The 21,745-nt window shown below is 43.0% G+C and overlaps 1 protein-coding gene across 2 annotated transcripts in view; it reads left to right on the top strand.

Annotated features, from left to right (window-relative positions):
* BCL2L13 (BCL2 like 13) overlaps window positions 1–20,248 on the top strand; it is a 39,626-nt gene extending 19,378 nt beyond the window's left edge. The window contains exons 5-7 of one of the 2 annotated variants that reach the window (XM_057427904.1): window positions 1,244–1,313; window positions 7,306–7,449; window positions 18,376–20,248. In XM_057427904.1, the coding sequence (XP_057283887.1) occupies window positions 1,244–1,313; window positions 7,306–7,449; window positions 18,376–19,188 (1,027 nt within the window). In that variant the 3' untranslated portion in view covers window positions 19,189–20,248. Of the gene's footprint in view, window positions 1–1,223; window positions 1,314–7,305; window positions 7,450–18,375 lie in introns of those variants that run through there. The other variant, XR_008974732.1, reaches the window with a different exon arrangement.
* The last annotated feature ends 1,497 nt before the right edge of the window (window positions 20,249–21,745 follow it).

Genomic DNA, 21,745 nt, shown 5'->3' with positions numbered 1-21,745 from the left:
AGCAGTGATCCTTGCACCCCATCCTTTTTGTGTGTCTAAAGTGGTAATTGAAATAACAGCAGTTTAAGTTTAAATGTCTTAAAGGTTGTAGATAATTGGCTGACTGACATTGAGGGGTCCTATGTGATGTACTCCGGCTTCATTCTTTTTGGAAAGTTCCTGAGATGAGGCCTTTGAAATTTAAGTGGTTCTAGCTTGTTAGCAGCCCAACTGTTCTGTTCTTACGTTTTCTATGGGAAAATATTTTCATTCTAAGTATTTTTCCTATTTATATACATGTATGCATACATAAAAAGTATGAAATGCCTGTGAAAATGTGTTAACACGCATGCCTTTTTATAAGGCAAACTAAAGCTACTGTTTAATCTCTTGATAATATCCTTCCTGCAGCTGTTGTTGCTCTTTTCATCCCACTGATTCATTTGGATTTGCATTTTAAAGAAACTAATGTACCAAGGAAGTTAAGAGAATGCACTTAAAGTGAAAAACCCAAATTATGTTCTCCCCAGCCCCAGTGTACTTTAACTCTGTTCTTTTCCCCATGTTTACTACAGTAGTGCTATTTGATGCAATACTTATTTTGTTTATATTTTCCTGTCCTCATATATGCATATAACAAGTATGTTATGGTACAGTAGGCTGTTGGAGCATGACAGGTTCTTGGAGTTCAATAAGCAGTCCTCTGTCCGATAACACTTGCTGCTATTTCCCCTTAAACTGAAGTCTGAACTTGCTTTTTGTCATGATCTGGCTCAGAACAACTGCTTTTAAAGCTGCTTGGCAGAAAGTCTTTATTGTTACTGACTCTAAGATAACTGTATGATCTTAGAGGAGAGGGTATGGAAGAGAGAAATGTCATCATCCCGATTCAGAGAACTAGAGATGTGATAAGTCTAAAATGGAGGTATCTATTGAAATAAAAATACTGAATTCCTGAAATTTTGTGACCAAAAGTGCTGTTTCTTGCAAATAAGGGTTTCAACTCTTCAAGGTTAGAGTATCAAATTATTATGAAATTCACTGAAGTAATTATAAGAAATTATATATAACTGGGAGAATGTGATGCCTTCCTTACTGATGATGCTGGTGTTTTATGTCCTGAAACACAAGACTTGTTAGCTCTTGAAAATTAGTTGCTGTGATACATGTAAAAATACTTTGTCCTCTGAAAACTCAGAGTTTTATTTTATTCTTGTTCTTTTGTTTCCTTTTATAACTTTCAGTGTTGGTTTAACTTCTGCAGGCCGGTGACATATCAAGAATATCGACAGCGGACAGAAGAGACAGCTGCCCATGCCAGTGGATGGAATAAGGTACCAAATAAGTGACTTTCACTTTGATATGTCTTGTATCTGTTTGATGTCCATAGTGTTTTACTAGGTACAGATGATCAACCTGTGCAATCTGTGCCAGTGCTCTGTCACCCTCACAATAAAAAGGTGTTTCCTGATATTTAGATGGAATGACTTCCAAACTATAGAACGGGGAGACTGAGACTGGATGTTAGGAAGAAGCTCTTCACTATGAGGGCAGTGAGGCCCTGGCACAGGTTGCCCAGAGAAGTTGTGGCTGCCTCATCCCTGGCAGTGTTCAAGGCCAGGTTGGACAGGGCTTTGGGCAAAACCTGGTCTAGTGGAAGGTGTCCCTGCCCATGGCAGGGGTTTGGAACTAGATGGTCTTTAAGGTCTCTTCCTACCCAAACCATTCTATGGTGGCAGATTACATAATATGTATTTTTTAGGTATTTTAGCCAGAAGTTATCTAATGAAACCGTTAGGTCAGCCTTCCTTTATTATACTCAAATGAATAGTTAAGAGTTGTTGCTTGACATAATTTCTTAAAAATAATCACTTTTAAATTCCCAAGAGAGATTTTTTTTCTTTAGCAGTTTTGTAATGAAATCTGAGACAGATGTTTTCACAATATTTCCCTATTGTTTCTTTGCTCCCATCTCGGGTTCAAAAGGTATGTTAAAAAAAGGTGCTAAACATGGTGAACATAAAAAGTGACAGTATCTTCACAATATTTAAATGGTTCAGAAAACATAAGGATGGTGTGCCTATCTTCTTCAGGAACAGTTATCTCAAATGATATGAAGCTTCTTTTAAAAACAAAATGCAGATCTGTAGCTGAAGTATCCTATAATAGTTTTAATGTAGGATGAGTAGAAAATTCCTGTTTCCAGATTCATCTTCCATTAATCATTCAAATTCATCATCTTAATTGTTCTCTGATGGGTTCAGTGGGCATCAGAAACATAATGAGAAAATGAAATAACTGCAAATTTAATCACAAATTGAGTGTTACTGTTACAATGTGGTCTTAAATTTAAACAAGAAATCTCCCCCCCCCCCCCCCCCCGCCCCCTTGATATTTTTTTCCCAGAAATAGTTTTCCTTACATAGATGTTCTTGCTTACTTCAGAAACTGATCATCTAACCAGGGGTGTGGGCACTTTTAAAGCAGTTTATTAAACACTGCTTGACAAGTTACTGCCCATGGCTCCAGCAATTAAAATTGGTGCGTGAGTCCTTTCAGTTTATTATCTTATGATTCATAACATTTTAGTTTAAAACAACCATGAAATCTTATTATCAAGAAGGTGGCTTGAGCTAGCACATTGTAGTTTTCATTTGGTAAAAACTAAAAACAAGCATGAAGTCCATCGTTGTGGCTCAGCTGGCAAGGGAAGAGGTTAGTTGCCTGCTTGTTCTCCATGTGCTATTGGTACGCCCCTTTTGAAGATCACAGAATCATTAGGGTTGGAAGGGATCCCTAGAGATCATCTAGTCCAAACCCCCTGCAAAGACAGGGTCCTGAGTAGGTGGATCAGCCACTTTCAGGTGTTTATGATTCAGCCTTCATTGCTGCTACCCATTTGTGCAGGTCCTGTGGCTAATGGATTTTGGTCCCCATCAGCCATTGTAATTGAGAATATCATCCAGAAGTCTTTTTCATCATCTTTGCTTACCCTTAACATTTGTTGCTATAAAACTTAGAGTCCACAAACAAACCAGAAAGGAATTCTTTTAGAATAATACAAAATCTGTTTCTGTTGGGTTCTGTGGTAGCTTGATGCTTCAGGAATGCCGAGCAGTTCCTTTAATAATACTTGTTTTGAGGAGATGGAATACATTTGCATTGGTTTAATTTCCTTTTAAATTCCTTTATCATCTTAATCAGAATTGTATTTTATAACAGAAGAAATCTAGATATCTTTCCTGCAGCCTTAACCTAGGTTATTTTTCACTCTAAAGAAGAAGCTGTTAGAAAAACAGTGTTAAAAAGCAGCTATAAATAGACATAGTATTAGGTCTAATTAGCAGGCACACAGCAGCGATATGAGGCTGTGCTGGCCTTAAGTTTGTGAAAATCTGAAAGATGTAAATATAAATTGACTCTACTGGGAGAACTGAAACTTATTCCTTTTTATGATTAAATTATAAAAAAACATACAACTAGCTGAGCTACCCAAACCAAATATTAACTCACTCCCTGTTACATGTTCAGAGCTGTATGTATCCAATAGTTTCTTGGGTGGAGCAGAAATTGAAGATGCGCAGTGGCAGATGTCAAAGGGTTAAAACCAGGGAAATCCCTTCTCACAGATGGAATTCTGTGTGATCAAAGCTTGCAGCTGATCCAGACTAGAAGAAATAAACTAACTGAAGGTAGTAGATGAAATCTGTTTTCAGTTACATGTAAGCTGTTTCTGTTGTGCTCAGTAGTGGCATCCTGCACTGCTTTTTTTGCTTTCAGTAGCCTATGCACTAGTCTACAAAATCTCACTTTAAATTTCTGAGCCTCTGCTGTTGTAGGTATGTATTTTTATATGTATGTATTTATAGAAGCCCCATCTATTTAATATACAGAATGTGGTGCACTCAGAGAGCCATACTGATCACTTAAAGGCCCAGTTTCTCTGTGGCACACAGCAGACTCAGGGTAGTCTTTGCAAATCTTCCATGATGTTACGTGTGCTAGAAGGATGGCATACAGGTAAGGACGTACTTCTGGGAGGTACTGGGTCACCTACCTGGCTAGCTGGTTGGAGCTCGAATGTGGACAAAAGCTTGATCTGTCTGGTTTACAGTGGGGAAGGTGTCATTTTTAGACATACCAGTTTTCAAAGAACAGTATCATGCAAGCGTGAGCAGAAAGAAGACACTTCTAAATATAGCTGGTTTTTTTTTCCATTTAAAATTGTGGATTCCAGAGCGCAGTACTATGTTTGAACTGCTGAAGGGATTTTGTTAACTGGCTGGCACATGAGCTGTAAAGGAATATTTTCAGTCACTAAACCAGGAATATCAATCTAGATGAGGAAATATTGCGGGGTAAACTAATACGTACAACATCAGTTCTTCCATTAACATCCCACAGAAGCAAAGTTTACCACAGACATTAGAAGTGCTGGTTGTTAGTTAAAAAAAAAAAAAAAAGTCAGGAAAATAAATTATTTCATGTATTTCTCAAAAATGGTGATGTGAAAATAACAGTCATGATGTTGGATTCTGTAAAGAAAGGAATCTTCACCTTGTATTTGAAATAAGGCTCTCATTAAAACCAGCCTAAACCAAAACCACCCCAAACTGAAGGCAAGCTATATTTGTGTAATCAAATAAATGTAATAAAAATTGAAATACTCCACCATTGAGTTTTTATGCTTTTAGCTTAAAACTGAATACTGCCTACATACCCCAAAATGCCTAATCCCACTATTGTGCATCAGATAAAAGGATAGCAGATACTGATACTGGGAGTCAACTGAACTGGTAAGTAGGTTAGCAGTCATCTTAATATGCCATGTTACTGAATAATGGAGCCAAAGAATAATCCAACAAAAATGTAAGACATAGTTGTAAAGAATTAGATGAATTTTATGTTGAAATAGTCAAAAGGTGCACAGAAGTGGCCATGACTTTGGACAGAACTTCTTCAAAGACTCTGAACTTTCTTTGTAATGGTGCTTTTTTGGCACATGTCTGAATTTGTAATATTGCACTATGGGATTGCAGTAGCATAACTGACAGAAATCTTTCATTGACACAATTAATTGGAAATCTTCTGATAGTAAAGTTTGTTATTTTAAATGATTCCCCGGAAGTTTTCTCCTGCAAACTATGTTCTGTCATGCTGTGCTTGATACTGTGTATGTTTTTTTTCAGTCAAAATATAAATAACGCCTAGCATTCCTTCCTAGGCATACTGGTGGAGGGAACTGCAGTCGTTTTTCATTGTCAAGGCTTTATTTTTACTTTGGTCTAGTTCAGTTTCATCACTGTCGCACAGCTACTCTTATGTACAGAAAGCTGTTGTTAACCTTTATGGACGTATTGTGAAGGTAATTTCTTTGATGAGTTTACAGACAGTCTCATGCAAGCCTGTTCCCGTTCTTACTGATCTCAAAGTCAGAAGTGTCAATAATTTCAGTGGGAAAAGAAAACCGGGCGATGTTTGTTGGTCTGCATGGGACTGGGTATTAGAGTTTGATTTGGGTCCCTTGCTCCTGAGGCCTGCAGAGGCTTGCTAAATTTGTGAGGAGTGGATGGATAAGATATTTAAGTTTACAAAGGAAGATGGCAACAATCATGTTCTGTATGCCAACATTTGAGCTCCCTTCATTTCCTAAGCAGCCTTTTTTTGCCTTTGCTTCTCTTGCTTTCAGCTTACAGTAAATGTCAAATATTTTGAGATCTCATTGTTCATGCTGTTGTGGTTAACGTGGGAGTGCCCAAACCTCTGAGAGATGGCTAGTCTTGACAGCATGCTTTTTTTATCTTGATCCAAAAAGATTGAAGTTTCTTCTGACACTTACTTGACCTTGACCTGCTCCATATGTGTGTGCATTTTAAGTTTGTACCCCTTCTGCCTCTGAGTTTAGTTACAAGAAACTCAAAAACTCCAAGGCTCGTAAAATTCAAGCACCATCTCATTCCTGGTTTAGTGACTGCAATGTTAACTGTTCATCCCAGAACAGTACAGAATCATAGAATGGTTGGGTTGGAAGGGACCTTAAAGGTTATCTAGTTCCAACCCCCTTGCTGTGGGCAGGGATACAGTCAGCTGGAACATTTTAAATTTATCAGATTACAGGGATTTTTAAGGCCCCATCTCTGTGACTCCACCATGGATTTAGTACAAATCTCAAACCCAGCCTACTTTTTATTTGTCTTCCTTGAGCTTTGCAGCCTACACCATGACTTCTAGGAATTTACAGAAAAGAAAATCTGGCTGAAAGAAGAGGAGGCATTTAGTCTGTGCAGTAGCTTTAGCCTGCATCTACCTTGTGCAGCTGGGAAACAACATTCTTATTTGCACAGTAAAGAGATGTGTAATGCATTTGTGGAAAGCTAGGTGCAGTAAAACAAATACTGTTTTCTGGTATCATAATAGCGCTTTTTCAAATGCTAATGACTTCAGTTCATACCAGTTTCCTGACCTTGGCAAAGTGCTGCCTATAAACTTTGCCCAGAGGGCCACTTGTGTGCTTTAGGAGAATAAATTTAGAGTTTATAAGTTCAAGTGAATATTGTTTAGGCAAACAAAAACATGATTTCAGAAGGAAGTGTCTAGAACTGTGTAATAAGAAGGAGGTGGGTTGACAGAGCCTTGAGTCTTCCAGAGCAATTCACATTTGGGGTAAGGCCAAGCGTTCAGTTAAAGACAAAAGGTTTGGAGGGAGGAATGGGAGTAGGAAATCAAGGAGGGAATCCTGTACTTGTTAAATTTGGCATAGGAGGGAGAGTTTAACATGGAAAGGGGTTTGTGTTTGTTGATTTAAACATGTCTGTAATGTTAGGCTGCTGGGAGGTGTTTGTTTCTGTCCTGTCTGAAAGCCAAGTATGAACTTCTAAAGAGACTTGACTAGTGCAGTGTATCTATTCAAGAATGTATATGAATTTGCTGTTTAAGTACAATGTAGATGCATATCCCTTCAAACTATTTGTAATGTTGCATCTTTCCATTTTTGTATGAAGTTCAGTAGCAAATTCTGGACCTGTTCTGCTTCTTTACCTGAATCTTGTGCTGGAAAGAAGTGGGGCTTAAGAAAGTACTGCAGTCCTGTTCTGTGAAACTCTCATTTTAGGCTGTGCTGTTTTGCTTATCAGATGATGTGCCTCTTTCTTACTGAATTGTATTGTGGTTTTGCCCTGTGTCTTCACAGAAATGAAGTGTATAGTCCCTAATATCTTTGAACTTACAGATTCAGACCTTTTCTGTGGACCACGTGAATTCTTCTGGTTTAACAGTAGTTATTGATAAAGCTTTCCGTATTTATTCACAATTCTTGTTCTTTTGAAGGTCTTGGTACCCCTGGTTCTGCTACAACAATTTCTGATGGAGTTAACCAGACGGGGCCAGGAGCCACTGAGTGCACTTGTGAACTTTGGGGTGACATATCTAGAAGACTATTCAGCAGATTATATCATTCAACAAGGAGGATGGGTAAGGAGATGGTGTTTAATTTTCATACTTTGCTCAAAGCTTATTTCTAAGCATGATACTGGTCTTAACTGGAGTGAGAGCAAGGAAAGGTTGCTAGAAGTAAGCAGATGAGAGAAGGAATGCCTCAGAAAAAAAAGAAAAACAGGCAGGAGGTGAGGACCGTGGAATTTGAAAGGGATCTTCACCTCTCTGCCCCAAGGCAGAGCTGATTTTTACCCATTTGTTTCTGAGGTTGACATTAAAGACCTATGGGATTGAACTCAATGGCTTCCCTAGGGAGTCTGTTCCAGTTCTTTGCAAGTCTGGCTTGGTGGATTGCTCTTGAAACTGAAAAGGTCCTCAGATGTCAAGTAACAACTAGTTTTTCTACACTGTGTATTAAGATGCTAATTTGTTGCTATATGGTGAGCTTTTGTTTGTATGTTCTTTTGTGTTGATATACATACAGAATTGCATGTAGAAGCAAACAACCATAACAAGAAATACTGTGCCCAAGAGGCTTATCTTTCTAATAGTATATTCATGCTCTAGTGGCTGCTGGAAATGATACATTTTTGTCCCCTCTTAAATTTCAGAGGGTTTTTTTTTTTTTGCAGATAATTAATTGGGGAGCACTCCATACAGAAATGTATGTAGGTATTAATTTACTTTTATAATAAGTGATAAAATAGCTAATGCATATTGTGATTTTATCACTATATAGGAACTTGGATAGAATGGGCAACCAAAATTCTTGTGCTGCATTTCCTTGTGGAAATCTTCAATTCATAGTAACCAATGTTCCTGAGTCATGGCATGCTGAGAAGGTTTCATTTAAAAATACATCGGGGAGACAGCTCACAGCCGATGAGCTGGGTCTTGAAGGCTGAGTTTTAGATGACTGGGTTTGAGAAGGATGCCAGATTTGAATGGAATTAATCTGGGATTAGTGAAATACCTCCAGCAAGTTGATTTACTCTAAAAAAGAAAAGCTGCTCAGGAAAACCCAGTGATTAAAAAACTGCTTGTAGGAAAAAAATCTCATTCAGACAGCTTCTCGTGGTTCAGGACTTTACCTGAAGGGGTTTTTAAGAGTAGTTTGTTCCGGTATTTCTGCACGTCTGCATCTTCCCATATCCCTTCCCAGCAATGGTGGATAATAGTTTTCAAGGCCTTTGGGAGGGTTTGTTTGTCTTTAATGGACAGAAACACTAACAGCATGCAGACAAGTGACCTTAGGTCATTTGATAAATGCACTCTCGTTTCAACGTATTTTCATCCCAGTGAAGGTCCTTACTTGCAGCTCTAAGACGGATGGCTGTTTTGCTTTTCTGCCTGTTCTGTTTTAACCTCAGAAAAGGCTGTGGTGTGTTCTTTAGCCCCTGTTCGAGGTCTGCTATAAACATACTTAATACAGCACAAAGCCTCTGAAAGCAAGCAGCTTTCCAGCATGGCCTCCGAAGGGAGGGGACTATGCTTTGTGTTTGTGTGACTGTGCATGTATGTACAGATCTGGGTAGTCGGTGTTTAACGGGCTACGAGCTTGTCTGTATACATCCAGTCAGGCATAAAATCAGACTGACATAAGCAGTACAGCAAACAAGCCAGAGCTATTTTTGAAACAGCAGAAGAGGCGAGGAAAGAGACAAGGTGATGAAAATCCTTTCCAGCTGAATTCACGTAGCTGCACTAACCCTTTGTGAGTTGCTCTGGGCTTGGGGCTGGGGACCCACTGGGCTTGTGGCTTGATGTGGAGGAAGGGAATACATGGGTTTAGTGATCTGCTTTTTCCCTGCAAGAAAAAATGTTCCTTTTTATCGAGTGGCATGCTTCTTGGTTTGTTCCAGGTCTGTGGGATGGAGCTCTGGGGATGGCAGTGCTGGGGTAAGGGTGTGTTTCTCAGAAGGGCCAGGGCAGAAATGCCTGGCAGGCTGTTAGCCGTCACCCAAGTGGTTTGCATTTTTAAAGATAAGCATCTGCCACGGGAGCTCTGTGTGCTGGATCAAGTTGTCAGCAATACTTTGCTGAAGCCATAAGGGCAGTGTATAACCCAGTCTCCAGCGAATTACATTTCTGTGACAGTAAGAGGTTCAACTTTTGTGTTATTTTGGAGTAGTGTGGAGATAGGTCTTAAAACTGAGAAGACAGCAGAACAGCCTGTCTGTTTGCTTGTGGATCGGGAGCAGAGGAGAGCTTCACAGGAGTCAGGTTTTCAGGGGCACACCTCAGTAACTGTGTAGGGTCTCTGGTGCTGTCTTTTCCCTTGGCACCACTTAATTCGGGATCTTCCTCGATTTCTGTATTGAAGTCAACCTTTGCAAAGAGGGAAGTAGCTAGTCAAAGGGAAGGGGTCAGCTGAGCCCTTCCTGTGCCCCACTGCAGATATGTGGAGTCAGAACTTTAGAGCTGTGTCATCCAGCGGACCACTTGCTGTGTCATGCTGTGCAGCCACGATGCGGCTGGAAGGGATCACAAGGTTCTGCATGTGTGCAAGACTTGAAGTTGCTTTGTGGGCTCAGGAGGCTTGTAGGTCCAGGAAAGCATAAGATGGTGGACAGCAGTTAGCTTGAAACAGAATTGCTACCTGAAGGGAATAAGTCTAATGACTTGGATAGCTGGCAGTAGATATCAAGAAGTCAGTGTGGTTTGTAAGGAGTGAGAAATTTTGGATACCAGAGAGGTAGAGCCTCTGAGATGAGAAACTGCTTTTTGAATTTTCATCCCAGTCCTGCAGAGATGTGGTGATGAGGTCATGTGTTGAAACAGCCCTTACTTGTGCTGTTCCACTTCCCCTAGGTCTGTTTTACTGCTTTTGGGTGACTGTCTTTGGTGTAGGAGTGTCTGTAGTACACTGCATATGTGTTCAGGTACAGCTGGCAACATAAACGTGAATGAAGAGATGAAGTCACTACTCCATCTAATTTACAATCTCTTAGATTTTCAGGTAGATGCAAGCTGAGTTTGGAGGACTGTAGGAGGAGAGCAAGAAAATTTTGCTTCCTTCTTTCACTAATTGCAGTGAAAGATTTGGCTGCAGCTCTTACATTTACCCTGCTTCACTTAAAGTTTTAGTATGATCTCTCCTGTGAAGCATGTTTGGCATTCCTGCTTGTCTAAATAGACACGCATTTCTTCCTCCTGGCTCTCTGTTTTGAACCCAAATGGTCATACTGATATCTCATTCCCTTACCATCTTGAACCATCGCAAACTGATTCCCAGCCTAATTTAGCAGTAGCTTTGTTCTTCTCTCTCCCAAAAGCAATGTTAGGGCTCAACAAACTGCCATGCAGTGTACGTGCTGTCCCCTCCCCTTTCCTCCTCTTCCCTCCCTTCTCCTCTTTTCTCCTCCCTTCCCTCTTCATACCTCCCCTCGCAGTTTGCTCTGACTTCTCTAGCGCTGAATGCTGCTGCATCAGAAGCAATTCTTGGTCTCCTGGAAAAGTGCACAGTAAGGCCAGTCACTTGGTAAGGATTGTTTTCCTTTTCCGCTCCTCCTCCCAAATAATTTATTTCTTCTCAAGGTCTGCGGATCCTGGTTTCCAAGGTTAGGTTTCATCTATATTGAAATAGTCTGGATATGTCTGTAAGGCGGCAAAAGAATAAGGTTATTTGCAAGCTAGGTGCCTTTTTTTCCCTTCCCCTCGGATTCCCTTTCATGTTACAAGCCCATGTGCTTTTCACTTGTTTGAAAGAGGTGGAGTAAGTGCATGCAGTCAGTGTTTATCGGTGTTTGGTTGAAAACATGTCTTAGTAAGAGGCTGGTAATTGTGTTTGTGACTCCCAGCTGAAACTGTCCCTGTTCTTCTCTTGTGATGGTCAGACCTCGATTTGAATTTAACTACTTAACTACCCATGTTGAAAAGAGTAAAAGTAAATTTGCTTGAAATATTCGCAGTGTTTACAGTTTCCTATCTCAGCCTCGGAAGAGCTGCTCTCTGTTCCCAATGTTTTGTCTTGGGCTTTCCTGCCAGTTTTGATGGTTTTTTTTTGCTGTTGATGATTGACTGATCTGTGTACTGGGAGCCTGTTAATAATGTGGAGGGGGGAAAGAGTACAAACACACTTGTCATCCTGGGGAAGTGAGGTGGCAGTTTGCTGTGCTGGAGATTAAAATCTCCTGCAGCAATCCAGGTGTCTGCTTGAGAATGACAATGCAGAAATAGGAGAGACGTGCTCTGCTGGAGTAGAGAGAAGTTAAACATAGTAAAGATGTCAGAAAAGACAGTTTTTAATTAGGGAAGTCCTAGAAAGGAGCTCTCCTTTCAAAATAATTCCACTTTATGCTTGTATCATGGAACACTGCAGTGCTTGCTTCTATTTGTGTGTAACTTCTTTGGTACAGTAACAGATTGTGTTATTTTTTAGGCACTGTGGCTGAGGGAGAAAGAACTTGAATGGTCGAGGAGCAACTAGATCTACTTTTCTTTTTCCCCTCCCAAAAACTTCAGATCAGTCTGTCTGAAAAATTGGTCTCTAAATATCTGAACTTATTTCAATTTAAACCAGTAAGGCTGCAACCTTAAGGGTGTTGCTTTGGTGCTGACTCTCCGCAGGTAGTAGAGGTTATGTTAGAGGGCAGGGGAAGGAATAGGATCATTTCTTCAGGCTGTTCTAGTCAGAGCATTCCTTGAAGGGGATGAGAGCAGCGGCTGCAGTATCAGTGTGCTTTGATTCACTTCGCATGACCTTCCTTCCCTTGTTTTGCCTTAATAAAAAGCACAATTGTATTCGTGGAATCTCTTTCTCGGCTCCACCTATCTTGACAGCTTCACACAGATGAATACTACAGTAAATGCCTGAGGATTTTCTGTTACTCTTTTTTTATGCATTGTTCTTATTGATTGATCTGGGTGTTGCCAGCTGCCCCTTTATCATCCATTTCTCTGCAGGGTTAGCAGGGCAATGCTGTCAGGTCTGGGCCTGTGGACAGGAGCAGAGCAGAAGGAATTGCAGCCTGGTGTGGGCTCCAGGTGGAAGCAGGGCTGTCCTTACCCTGTATGTGGGCACAGCCTTTGCCTATTGAGCTCGTAGCACAGGCAGCACTTCTCCATCGCAATAGTGAGTAATTATAGAGGAGGGTGCTCCTCCGTTACAGTTAGAAATCATACAAGAAGCACGTTCCCATCTCCTGGGAGATCTGTTACTGTGGGAAGTTTGCTTGTTTCCCCAGAGGGAGGATCCCTGGACACAGGCCAGTTCATCACTCATTGCCTTTTGTTTTACAGACCCTAGAGTTTAGGTACAAATGCATTTGATGAATTCCTGGTGCTCACACTTTTGCTGATGTGAGGAGAGCAATGACTGAAACTCCTTTCTCTCTGTGGTCAGTTATGGGACAAGATAGTCAGTGCTCTCCCCTAAGAAAATTCCTGGCTGTGTTGAGCACTTTGAATTTTTGTCATAGTAAAGATTGCTGTCCTGGGACATTGCATTCTGGCAATGTCTCCTCCTGTACCTCAAGGCGCTCTTTTTCTTGGGGATTATATGTAGGTCTATGTAGTTTCAGGGAGGAAAAATGGTTCAGGGACACAGATACTTTTTCCTACAGGGTAGCATTCCTCTGTGACCTGTGTACAGAATGTTTTCCTGTGCCAGATAAATTCAAGATCTGGGATGTGTCTGTGGCTTGCTGGGCTCTATAGTCTTTTTGGGGAGGGCTTTATTGTTGTATCTTCAGAGATGAGTTTCATATGAGTTGTCTATCCACAGCATTCCTTGTGAGAACACAGTTACTGTTACCATGCCTGTCTGTACTTTAAGAACTGAACTAGAGGGACTAGTTGAGCTTTTAAGAGCACTTAAACCAAACCCAAACCCTAGAATACACACAGCTTCCACAGCAGTTAGACACAGTTGTTTTGCATGTATCTGGTCTTCTGAGCTTAGAGGGCAGGGCTTTCGAAGTCTTAGAGTGTAAGATACAGTAAATGCTCCATCAGACACTGTGATGGGGATCTCTTTCCATTCATTACCTAACAACAATCTCCATTATAGTTGCAATGTGTACTGATACCCCTGCTATTTTTATAGGGGGGGAAAAAAAAGTTACTTTTCTCTTTGGGACATTCAGAATATTGATTAGAATATCTGTTTCCACCCAAAGCAGCTTTACAGAAAACAGGCTGAAATTATTATTCTAGTAAATAAGGACTCTTTGGGGTTTTTTTCTTTATGTGTAGTCAAAGTTTTTGCTGCTTAGCAAAGATACTGTGATTAGTAAGTCAGCTTATGCACTTAATAAGAGACCTATCAGAAAACCATGAAAAATAGTATAGTCATCAGCAGAGTCAGTTGCCAAGTCATGATTTATTTTGTGTGTGTTATGTTTGCTTTCTTTAAATCATAATTGAACGTGACAGGGGTTTATTTGAGTAGCAATTTCTACTACGTGTTAAAGACTGGTAGTGTTCTGAATCCACTGCTGAGAGTGATTGTCAGCAAAGTCCAGGTTACTGATGCTGGCAGGATACAGCTGAATCCAAACTGATGGGTTCTGCTTTAGGAAGAGCTTTAAGATATTTTTCATTATGTTGTTACCAGTTTACAGTTGTCTGGTGTAGCTTACCCTGTAGCACAGGGCTATAACGTATCCTGGGGGCATTTGTTGCAACCACATTTGTTACAAGCACTTTCTGTCACTTTTAGAAGTCTTGTGGAAAACTTCAAGTTAAACCCCTTAGGCTGAGGACAGTGATGGAGTTTGGTAGCTCCTTTTAGGCCTGCAAATGCCACCTTGACAGAATTAAGTTGCTCTTCCCCTCAAGACTGCCTCACATGCTGTGTGGACCATCCTTGTGTTCTAGCCAAGAAGGGAACTATCCGGTTCTCCTTGTCCTTGTAACTTGTGCTAACTCTTCCCTCAAGTGGCAGTGGTTGGGATTGGGAGTGGCAGGGTGCTGCTGTGGAGGACTTACTCTTGCTTTTCTAGACATACCTGATGTAGTTATGTCAGTATGCTGGATGAGGAAAAGCACTCCAAGTTTGCAGGTCTCCCATCCCAAATCTGAAGAAGAGGAGCTCTTAATTTTCCTGATTTGGAGCAGTAGACTGGCCATTTATAATAAACAACGCAGATAACAAATATATGTGAAATTTTTTTTATTTAGTGTTTAAAGTCCAGAGCTTATGTAAGGCCTCAGGTTATTAAATATCCTTCCACATGTTCCATCATGTTCTGAATTAATCTCTCTGTGGGAGCTTTGCTTCTGGGTCACATCTGTAGATGAATTGAGAGAATTGTCCTAAATGTCATTAAGTGTTTATTCCAGCTGCTTTAAAAGATAAAAAAACCTCATACAACAAAAAACCCCATACAAACCTCAACTGAATCAGCACGAAATCTTAGCTTTATCCTCTTGACTTTCTCAACTCTTAATTCAGCTCAAGAAATATTAATCATGTATCCCAAATAATGCCTGTTATTGTCTGGCTTTTTAATTAAAACTTCATGACCTTTTAATGAGAAAGTAGTGAAATTACCCGTCGACAGGCAGTGTGAGCTTTCCCCCAGGTTTCCCAACCTTGGGCGACCTGTCTGTCCAAGCTAGGAGTCGTGTCCCCGAGGCACTGACATGGAAGTTAAATTGTCTGTAAAGACAGAAAAGAATCAGCCAGGCTTTGTAAGGCTCTGATTTACAGGGAGCCAGTGACTGATAACTTTCGAGGTCAGTGCAATCTGTGTGGTAAAAGCAAACAATACATTGCTGGAGCCTCTTAGGCCCTCTCTTCTGCAGGATGGGTGTACAGTTCTGCTACACGTATTAGTAAAGCATCTGAAATGTTCAGGGCTGTCCACGTTCCCTGTATTACCATCCCTTTGTTTCCTCACCCTCTCCAAGGCAGCTTATCCCGGGCGTTACCCGCAGCATATACGCACATCTTCCCTGTGTTTTGTGAGAAGTGTATCTCCAGTGAAGGCGCTCCAGCAAAGCATGTGGCCTTTCAAAAATGCCGTGATACACGTGAAAAACTGTCGTAACCAATGCCATATCCTTGTTTGTCAGCGTTGCCTTCCCGTCCATTTGTTAACCTGCTGAGAATCTCCTATGACATCATACTGAACTAAGATACTTTGCTGTGCCTGGGCAGCTACTGGCCACGTAGTAGGTGTGGTGGTACTTTATCTGTATTACTTATTCCTCTTTATTATGGTCAAATTGCCTCTGGGTTTCCTGCAAATAACAACTTTGTTTTTCCTTATGAGAGGAAAGGGAAAAGTTGGGAGTGGTGGGTCAGGAACGGAGCAGAAGAAGAGGCTGGAGAAATGCATAAGAGCATCAGAATGGCTTAAATTTCACTACAGCCTCTATACCCCACTATCCCCATGGAGTATAGGCGGCCCCCTCCACCCTGCCATGGCTGCTGAGTCACTGCTCAGAGGCACTTGGCTTTCAGTGCTGTACAGTGTATGCTTTCAGGGGAATGCAGGCTGTCAGAATGTGGCCCCTAGTTGGTGTTTAGTTCATATTGAAAAGAAGTTTACAACAGTTGCCAGAGGCCCACAGCAGCATCACAGCAGCATACTGTGGCATTGGAATATCTTTTACACGCTTCATATTGAACCAGTCATGGCAGCATGGGGGAGTCTATTAGTAGCTGATATTACAGTGAGAATATTTCCTACTTAATCACCATCCAGAGAAAACCCTGATGACCAAAGGAGTGTATGTACAATCTCAGGGTGTCTGGACTGGCTGCCTCTCCATCCTCAGCACATGATGGTGGAAGCACACCACAGTGCCTGCTTCCTGCTGTGCTGCTCTCAAGCATCTGCTGGAGCAGAACAGGTCAGTGCTGAGTGGAGCCCTGTCCTCACGTGCTGCACAGCAGCCCCAGCCTGTGCTGCCCAGCATTTGGTCTCTCTGTATCAGGTAACCTTTGCCTTTAATTAGTGTCTTGGCTCTTCTCTTCCACTGCCTTACTTTGCAATGCTGGTTGCTTCCTCCTGGGTCATAGAGCTCTGTTTTGTTTTAATGGCATTCCAAAAGAAATATAGCTAAATATAGTTCTTTTAGTGGAACATGACTTTTATAGCTGGAGTCTTGAATTGTCTGTCAGTGCTCCCAGAGCACTGAGTTTGCTGGGGGGTGTGGTGTCTGAGCGTTGCCACAAATGTAATGCTTTATTAATTTTGATTTCATTCTGGATCAAGACTTTGTGGTGATCTTTTAAGTAGTTAGTGAGCGCTTGATAGCTTTTAACCCTTCCCCTGAGGAACTCTGCGCATCATTTCTCTTGAGAGTTTCTGAACATGTTACTGAACTGGATGATGTTTCCCATAGCCAAGCAATTTAAAGGAACTGATGAAGAAAAGTTCCTTTTATGATCTTTAAGATCCCTTACAACCCAAACCATTCTGTGATTCTGTGATTCCTTTGCTCATGCACAAATACCTTCCAAAACTCCGTGGACTGAAATGAGATTTACATCCCACCCCTGCTAAAATAACATGATGAAATCCTTATGTTCCCAGTGCTATCCTGTACTACAGCTTCCACTGTTGTGGGAAAGTCCACAAATGGGTCCATCAAGTTTTGCAAAACGGTGTGGCGAGATGTTTGGGGAGAGTGGATAGAGAAACCTCGGTCCCATACTCAGCTCAGACTCTGCTGATGCCTTTTCACACAGTTTATTGGTACAGTGATAATTTCCACTGTGAAATATTGCAGTGTCACTGCCTAAGTTGCACAGCTCTCCCAAGTGTCAGGTTGGTACTTCTGCCAGGGGTCCCCTTCTGCTTCAGTTGCTCTCGCTGCAGCTACTGCCCATGAGAGCAGTGCCTGGGCTGTCTCTCCTGTGCCTGCCAACTCCTTCTGAGGTGGTTTGGGTTTTTTTTTTGCGTGTCTGGAGATCCTTTCTCCTCCTTGGGAAGTGAAGAGTTGCAGTGTGTCTGTTGCAGTGTGTCTGTGCAGAGTACACCCGTGTACTCCGAGGGGAGTCCTCTTCAGCTTCTCTCAGAGAAAAGTGCATTGCTGCCTTATGGCTACTCCAAATTAGAAACTTGTAGGCCTTGAACTCCTTGCATATTAGGGACTAAGTGATATTTGGGAGTGACCAAAGCTGAAATGCACTGTCCTTCTGCTCTCTAAGCAGGGCACTGGTATCAGTCTAGCTCTTTAGGCATCAGTGCCGTACTGGCCCTGCTTCACCCTTTGTCTGCATTCTCACACTGGGGGCATCTCAGTGGGCCAGGCTGGACACTGATCATGGTCAGCACAGTAAGGAATGTGTGTGTTTAACTTGGATGAGTTCCTGACACACGTCACTGACTGGATCCAGTTGTGGTGTAACAACCAACGAGGTGTCTTGAAATGGGAAACCACTGGAAGGAGACTGCTCATTGCTGGTTTTAAGTTGCCAAAGTCAGGATGACAGTCCTGGACAATGAACTCCCATAAGAATAGCTAAATTTGTAGTAAAATACTAGAATTAATGTAGATTCCAGCTTGTTACTACAAACTAGAAATACAGGCTTCGGGTAGCACTGGAAATGTGATATAATTAACGTAAGAGAAATGCTGTTAGATGCAAATGAACAGGCAGTACAGAGCACCTGCATAAATTGGAGAAGGGAGTAGTATTCAGTTGGGTGTCTGTACTTGTGTTTGCTTTCTTTGTTCTGTTTCAGTTTGGTTTCAGACTTTCGTATCCTGCTCTCTGGTTAATAATGCCCACATGGTATGTTTTGGTGATGTACTCAGGGATGCGGTCATGTCAGGGGAGGAGGAGCTCCCAGCAAGGCTCTTACAAGTGGTCCCATTCGCTGGCAATGCCAGCTGGGTTTCATAATCTCTTCTAACATGTAGGTCAGACAGCCGCCGCTGCTGAGAAGCCCTCTCATCTTTCCTTCAGCCCCACTGAGTTTCCAGGTATCCTGTTCCTTCCCAGACAGGGGAAGCAGTGTTGAAGCCATTGCTCATATGCTGTGTCCTCCTTTTTGTTCACAGGGGACGGTCTTTACTTTGGAATCCGAAGAGGAAGAGTACCCTGGGCTCATCGCGGAGGACAGCAATGACATCTACATCCTGACCAGTGACAACTCAGGACAGGTGAGCCCCCCAGAGTCCCCCACGGTGACCACCTCGTGGCAGTCGGAGAGCCTGCCTGTGTCCCTGTCAGCGAGCCAGAGCTGGCACACAGAGAGCCTGCCGGTCTCCCTGGGACCCGAGTCCTGGCAGCAAGTGGCCATGGATCCTGAAGAAGTCAAAAGCCTGGACAGCAACGGCGGGGGTGAAGAGAGGAGTGAGAACAACTCTTCCAACTCAGATATTGTTCACGTGGAGAAGGAAGAGATTCCGGAGGGGATTGAGGAGGCAGTGGTGGCAGCTGGTGCTGCACAGACAGTGCAGGCAGTGTTTCCAGAACCCCCTGCTCCTTCACAGGAGGTAAAACCTCCAGCTGAAATTGCTGCTGCTGAAAAAGCACATCCCTCCACACTGCTGAGTGCAAAACAGGAGGAAAAGGGAAAAGCGGCTGAAGAGCTTATTGAACCTGAAACCCCCTTACTAAGTAAACCTGTCCCAAAGTTAACCCCATCAGAAGAAAAGGCTGCACCAGAACCTGAGAAAATACTGCTTCCAGGGGAAAAAAAAGTAGGGAAAGAGGGCCAATTGGAAGAAATGGAAGAGAAACCCTCCGCTGCAGAGGAGAAGCCTATCCTGCTGCCGGAAGGGAAATCTATACTGCTGTATGGTGGGGCTGCTGCGGTGGCCATACTAGCTGTAGCAGTCGGAGTAGCGCTGGCACTTAGGAAAAAGTAAGGGGGCTCTCATGAGGAAGAGGAGGAGGAGGGGGAAGAGAGAAGAGAGCACGATCCCATTTTTGTAGTTGTTACCTAAAGGTTGAGCTGCCTGCTGTTTAACTGGACGTTTGAGTAACTTACTGGTGATGGGGTGAGGTCGTTCAGTAAGCCTCCAGCTATGGACAATCAAGTTTTTAGTAGATTTGGGGCGGGGACTGGTTTTCCGTGATTAAAGTACAGGGGTATTTTTAAAAAACAATAAATTCTGCAAATTTAAGAACTGCAGGTGCTGAAGAAAGGGGCGCTCGTACTCTAGGAACTGGAACAGAGAATCCCCAGGGGAAGGGGAGAGCCAGCTGCTGCCAACCCCTGGAGTTTGTGGCTTCTCAGACTGACCGCTATTGCAGCTGTGCTGTCTTGTCGTGCCCCTGAGCCCCCCCTCCCAAACAAACATTAGCCAACCTGAGTCCTGTAGCGAGAGGCTGGTCTCCTTTTTGTCTTGGCTTCCTCTCAGGTACAGCACTGCTCCTCGTAACGTCGCAGGTTCCTGCTAAGCCCCAGTGGGACAGTGCTTATTCTTACCTCTTTGCTCACAGCGGTTTTGGCCACTCACATTTACTGGAGCCCCATCCTGTGAAGATGCTGCCTCTTGATAGCTGTATTATCTCTGAGTATCTGGGTGTTCCTGGGGGAGAGGTGCAGGACGCGCTTTGGCTGCCCAGGAGGGACGCTGCTCTTTGCTGGTTTGAGAATCCATTAGCTCCATGAGTTACCAGAGGTGCAGAATTCATGCTGGACACAGTGCCATTCTGCTCAGAATTGTGACACCGGGGTATGTTCAGCCAAGATACAACAAAACTATGTGGAAGCGAGGCTTCTGCAATTCAAAGGTTAAAGGCTCTGCTGTCCTGTACCATGCTCCGGCCTGTACTGCCTTTCCCAGGTTAAGCACAGTGTATTTAGTCCTGACTTGGTCTTGGCTGTGACAGAATCCTAGGTACATGAGGCAATGGATTCTGGTAACTCAGCAAAACAGCATTAAACATCTCTTCTGTCTGCCTGTTCCTGAGCTGACCTGAGTTGTGTTCAGTGTGATTTTCTTTGCTACGCTGAACCTGTGATTAACTGAACTTACAGGTTCTCAAATGATGAGGAAGTTACTTTGGCAAAAAGCAGGCACCACACTTCCAGGATGCATGGAGGGAAATGAGTACTGCCATACACATTAGGTACGTCGGGTGCATCTGTAAGCGTTCCTCTCTGCGTGTCTGTCCCTGTCCGTGCTGCAGCTCTGTGTGCCAGACCTTGGGCTCTCCTGGCCAAAGCAGCAGCACAGCTCTGAGGGCTTGTGCTGGCACTGGTGCTTCGGCCAGGTTGAGGTAGGAGAGAGGGAACTCAGGCTTACAGGAAGCTGACTCTTCATGAGCACAAAGACAAGGTACTTCATTCTGCATAACCTTCTCTAGAGTACGTCTCCTACTGAGCCTGTTTCTTAAGTGAGCTGAGAATGGAGGGATTTTAGCACATTCTGTATTTTAGGATATTGTTGCTATATTTTCCTATCTCCCCCTGTATCCCGGGATGCTGGGAAGTCAGAACCTGGCAGATTCTGTGGAGATTTTGGTGTTTAAGCTTTGATGAGAGTGGATATTTTTTGAAAACTCACTGGATTTTGGAAAGTGTGTGTGAAGTTGAATATTAAGAGGAGGGTTTGTTGTGTATGTACTGCTGCTGCAGACTGAACTCGGGAGCTCTGGGGTTCTGAATGCCACTATTGATCACTGATTGCTCTTTATCCACACACAAATGATATCAGGTCAGCCTTAATGGAAAAAGAAACCCTTTATCATGTATCAAAGCAGAGTTGACTCCTTTTTGCCATTTCCTGGTACCCTGCTGGTATTCCCATTGCTGTACTGCATGCCCAGAATGGGTCTCTGGGATCTCCTTACGCCACTGATTCTGGTGTCTGCCATCCCCGCCCCTCATGGGACCTTCCAGGGAGAGGTGTCTTTATGTTCCTTTTGTCATGTACAGGCACAGTGTTTACAGGTTTGCTCCATTTCACATGTCCAAACAGTGCATATCTACAGCTGACACAGCCTGTGAGGGCACCCGCTTGTTCCTGTGTGGCAAGGGCTGCTTTATCACCCCTGCATCAGGGTAGGCTGCCCCCCTCCTGATGCTTTGCTCATGGTGTTGGGAGAAGGGCTGTTCTTGACCCGACCTACTCAGCCTCCCCTTACAGAAGATGCTGCACCTGCCCTTGGGACATCCCCCATGTGTAGCCATGTAGTAGGTTACACAGAAGTACCCATGCATGTGCTGAAGCAGAGATGGATTTTGTGGCCACACCAGACAACTTGTATACAGACCGAGGGGGAGCAGGGATGGTGGTGTTTTAGCCCTTCCCTCTGCACGGTTTTCAGTAGTAGCGTGGGAGATGGCGACAGGATTGAGGAGGATAAATCCACACTGGGTAGTGAAGACATCCCTAGTTTGTTGGCATAGGGTGTCCAGCAGGGCATTAAATGAAAAGTACATTCTTCTACACACAGGAGCAGAAGGTGGCAGCA

Source organism: Pezoporus wallicus, unplaced genomic scaffold (assembly GCF_028554395.1).
Source record: "Pezoporus wallicus isolate ANWC-B61680 ecotype Strahan unplaced genomic scaffold, APGP_CSIRO_Pwel_v1 contig_2908, whole genome shotgun sequence".
In the NCBI taxonomy this organism is placed as follows: Eukaryota; Metazoa; Chordata; class Aves; order Psittaciformes; family Psittacidae; genus Pezoporus; species Pezoporus wallicus.
The sequence above is the reverse complement of the archived record's forward strand: the minus strand, read 5'-3'. Positions and strand labels throughout refer to the sequence as shown.